We start from the raw sequence: 4523 nt of genomic DNA on the forward strand, positions 1-4523 counted from the left end.
GCTGGTTTTACATGATAAAACAACTTAAGCATTTCCGATGTAAAAATTAAATCAAAATTAACTTCTCGATAGGAAATGAATGAAATGAGTTAAATTAGAGACTTAAATCAAAAGGATTTGGCGAACAATTGAATGCACTTCCTTTCCACCTCCTCCCCCTCTTCCTTTTTTTTCACCACTTTGGTCGAGTAAAGCTTAAATCCACAACATTCCTGGAGAAAATCCCTAAGAGGAAAAATCTGAATGCATCTTATCAATTGAGTTGGTAGTCATTTGCACTTATTTTGAGTATTTTTTATTTTCTTGCAATCTTATAAAAACAGATTTAAAAATAATATTACAATCATTTTCTCGATATAAAATTAAAATAAAACATTTAATATGATATTATATTTTTTTTCTTTTCCTACCAAACCCCCTCCCTAGTCCTCCCACCCACCTCGACCCCCTTATTATATAACCACTCATTTCGTGATGCACCAAACCCCTAAAGATACCCTTGGATCACAAGCTATTTACGAAAATGGCACTCTCAAGCACCAATTCTCTCCTACCCACCAAATCCTTCCAAATTCAATCTCTCCCACCACCACTAAAATCTCTTCCGACCACCACCGCCGCCACCTCCTCCACCAGAGTCATCCAGCCAATCTTTGCCGTCCATTCGCCGGACCCATCAAAAACCCCAATTGACAAGTCGTCGTCATCAAAACCTTCATCCCCTGCCACCGCCGCCACCTCCACCACCACCACTCCAAAAGTCACCTCCACGACAAAAACCCCAGTTCCTAACAAATGGAGCATAGACAGCTGGAGAACCAAAAAGGCACTTCAACTTCCCGAATACCCAGATCAAACAGAGCTCGATTCGGTGCTCCAAACCCTCGATTCATTCCCACCTATTGTGTTCGCCGGCGAAGCACGCCACCTGGAGGAACGGCTCGGAGAGGCTGCCATGGGAAATGCGTTTCTTCTCCAGGGTGGTGACTGTGCTGAGAGTTTCAAAGAGTTTAATGCCAACAATATTCGTGATACTTTCCGAGTAATTCTTCAAATGGGTGCTGTGTTGATGTTCGGAGGTCAAATGCCTGTCATTAAGGTCAATTCTTTATTCATTACTCACACGTTCTTTATGATTTCAAGTTAACCCTTTTCGATTTTCTGGGTAATTCATTCAATCTGGACTCAATTTGAATCCAATTTTATATAAAGTAAGCAATCTGAATTAAAATCTGAGAAAAAGATTATAAAGCTGAAACCTTTATGTATACTCATAAATGTTTCTCACTTTCTTGTGCTATTAAAATTGTGATTTCTTCTCCTTAAATTTCAAAATGATTATATGAATCTCTGAAAGCCAACAAATATAACATCTTCTCATGATGTATAATATAATATTATATAATATAACTTTTTATCCAACAACCAAACATCTAAAGTATCTCAATTCTCTAAATAATACAAAGTTGAAAACGGGTGTGGATCATAATCTATTATTTTACTAATATCTTAGTAAAAAATTCAGCTAAGAAGTTGATGCTATTGATTTAAGTTAAAAGTTTGAAGAGTAAATTCGATAATTACATGAACAGATTGAAGATCTTGTTCGTGTTTGAGTTCGAAATTTTGAATTAATTTTAGATTCTTATCAAATTTGATGAAAACAGGTAGGAAGAATGGCTGGTCAATTTGCGAAACCCAGATCAGATAATTTTGAGGAGAAAGATGGAGTGAAGCTACCAAGTTACAGAGGAGATAATGTAAATGGCGACGCCTTTGACTTAAAGTCAAGAACACCAGACCCTCAAAGATTGATCAGAGCATATTGTCAATCAGCAGCCACTCTTAATCTTTTGAGGGCTTTTGCCACCGGAGGGTATGCTGCTATGCAAAGGGTTACTCAATGGAATCTTGATTTCACAGAGCAAAGCGAACAGGGTGATAGGTATGTTTTTTCGTTTTATTTGTGATCCATGATCTTTAATCATCACAAGTTTTGAAATTTATGATGGGTATAATAGTCTTTTAAGATCTTTTATAAAAATCTTGGAGTCATGTTTCGTGATTCTTGATTTTTGTTAGAGCTGGCAAATGGGTCAGGTGGGGTTCGGGAGATTTTCAACCCAACCCACCTTGGTTGACCCATTTAATATTCAATGTTTAAATAAATAAAAAAAAACTTAGACTTTAGTTAAATTAGCTATAAAACAAACCCAAAAAATCGTACGAAGTTAAAAAGAAACAAAACTACAACTTACTTCTCCACATAACATTCTTAAAAACGTTACGTTTTTGTTTTTGTACTTTTTTAATTTATAAGATTAAATAAAAATAAAAATAAAGTTAAATCTTAACGGGTTGGGATCACGTTATAAATTTCAATCCCAACCCAACCATTTTAATTGAACGGGTTGAAAATCTCAACAAAACCTACTAACTCTGGGTCAGGTCGATTTTTGTCGACTCTAATCATTGTATAATTTAGATACATTTAGTGATGAGAATTTTATGTGACGATTTTAATTAGGTACCTTGAGCTAGCTAGCCGAGTTGATGAGGCACTCGGGTTCATGTCAGCTGTTGGGCTTACACCCGATCACCCAATCATGACAACTACCGATTTTTGGACATCACACGAGTGCTTACACTTGCCTTATGAACAATCACTCACAAGACTAGATTCAACTTCAAGTTTATACTATGATTGTTCGGCCCATTTCTTATGGGCCGGGGAGCGGACTCGTCAGCTCGATGGTGCACACGTTGAGTTCCTAAGAGGAATCGCAAATCCACTTGGAATTAAGGTATATTTATGATCTTTCTTACACCCTTTTGATGAAAAAAACGTGAAAAGGAGCTAAAATTACGATTTTGTCCTTGTAGGTGAGTGACAAGATGGATCCGAATGAGTTGGTGAAGCTTATTGACATCTTGAACCCTCAAAACAAGCCCGGGAGGATTACAATTATAACAAGAATGGGGGCGGAGAATATGAGGGTCAAACTTCCGCATCTTATTAGGGCGGTTAGAAGAGCCGGTCAAATTGTGACATGGGTTAGTGATCCCATGCATGGCAACACCATTAAGGCTCCATCGGGACTCAAAACTCGTCCTTTTGATGCTATTAGGGTAAGCTACTTGTCTCATTTGCTCTTATTATTAACTTTATAAAAAACGAAAAAAGCTTAAAACTATATGTGTCGTTTGTTTGAAGTCTAATGATATGTTGTTGTAATAGGCGGAAGTGAGAGCATTCTTTGATGTGCATGAGCAAGAAGGAAGCCATCCGGGAGGTGTTCATCTTGAAATGACGGGTCAAAATGTGACCGAATGTATTGGTGGTTCAAGAACCGTGACATTTGATGACCTCAGCTCACGTTACCACACCCATTGTGACCCACGGCTCAATGCGTCTCAATCATTGGAGCTTGCTTTCATCATAGCCGAGCGACTTAGAAAGAGAAGAATGGGTGTTCAACAATCTTTGTCGCTTTGAGAGTTTATTAATGGCTTGTGGTTTGGTTGTGTTATGAAAGTTGTGGCTTGTTTTTAGTTTAAGAGAAGTATGGTTTTGTAATGTATGTGTATACTTGAAGAAGGTAATGACTTTGAGAGTGGAAATGAGGAAGTGAAATAAGAAGTTATGTATGCATTCATACACAAAATTTATGCCAATGTTATATAGTAATGGACCAATATATTATATAATGGTATGCAATGAAAGTAATAATTATTTGTTTTATAGTGACAAAATAAGATAATGTTTTTTATTATATGATTTTGTAGGACTAAATTAATAGGTACAAATATTTGTTTGTTATAACAAAATTAATTTTTGAAGGTAAATTTGACATTAGTAACTATTTTTAACGATAGCTTGACGGAAACTCTTTCAAATCTAAAATTTGAAGCTTCAAAGTATGTGTAAATTTAAAAGTAGAATAAATAAGATAGTTGTTCTAAAATAAATACAAATTATTTTTAATTTTAGGCACCTTTTTTAACCGAATTATTAAAATGTAACAATTACATGAAGTAATTACTTTGAAAATGTGTTTGAATTTGTAAAGATGGTTTATTTTTTGTAAAACATGAAAAACATGCGAGAATAATTTTATGTCGATGAATCTTGTCATACATACCTATAGATCAATCATTTGAGGCTAACGCTTTAAGTATTTCTCTTCTTTTTCAATTCCATGTGTGATGTTATTTTTTTTTTCTTATTTTTATTGTTTTTAATTGTTTTTTATTTTTATTATTATTATTATTATTATTATTATTATTATTATTATTATTATTATTATAAATTTCGATAACTGTATAAAATTCAGACAACATTTTAAAATTCGGACGACATAATAAAATTCGAATGACTATATAAAACGGAACAAAAACAAAGTTTGTCTTTATTTATCACAAATATTAATTGGTTTGATATTATATTTGTGTGGTGCGTTATTCGGATTGAAAACATTTAGTCGAGCCATTGTATACCCATGCTGTCGAATGTTCTGAGTTGT

General features: G+C 34.6%; 1 protein-coding gene across 1 annotated transcript; it reads left to right on the plus strand.

Annotated features, from left to right (window-relative positions):
• Positions 1 to 470: 470 nt before the first annotated feature.
• LOC111908939 (phospho-2-dehydro-3-deoxyheptonate aldolase 1, chloroplastic) lies at positions 471 to 3742 on the plus strand. Its single transcript, XM_023904727.3, has 5 exons — positions 471 to 1099; positions 1668 to 1945; positions 2528 to 2804; positions 2884 to 3129; positions 3239 to 3742. The coding sequence occupies exons 1-5, from the start codon at positions 524 to 526 to the stop codon at positions 3494 to 3496; spliced, it is 1635 nt and encodes a 544-aa protein (XP_023760495.1). The 5' UTR covers positions 471 to 523; the 3' UTR covers positions 3497 to 3742.
• Positions 3743 to 4523: the final 781 nt, after the last annotated feature.

This window comes from Lactuca sativa, chromosome 6 (genome assembly GCF_002870075.4).
Source record: "Lactuca sativa cultivar Salinas chromosome 6, Lsat_Salinas_v11, whole genome shotgun sequence".
NCBI classification, from domain to species: Eukaryota; Viridiplantae; Streptophyta; class Magnoliopsida; order Asterales; family Asteraceae; genus Lactuca; species Lactuca sativa.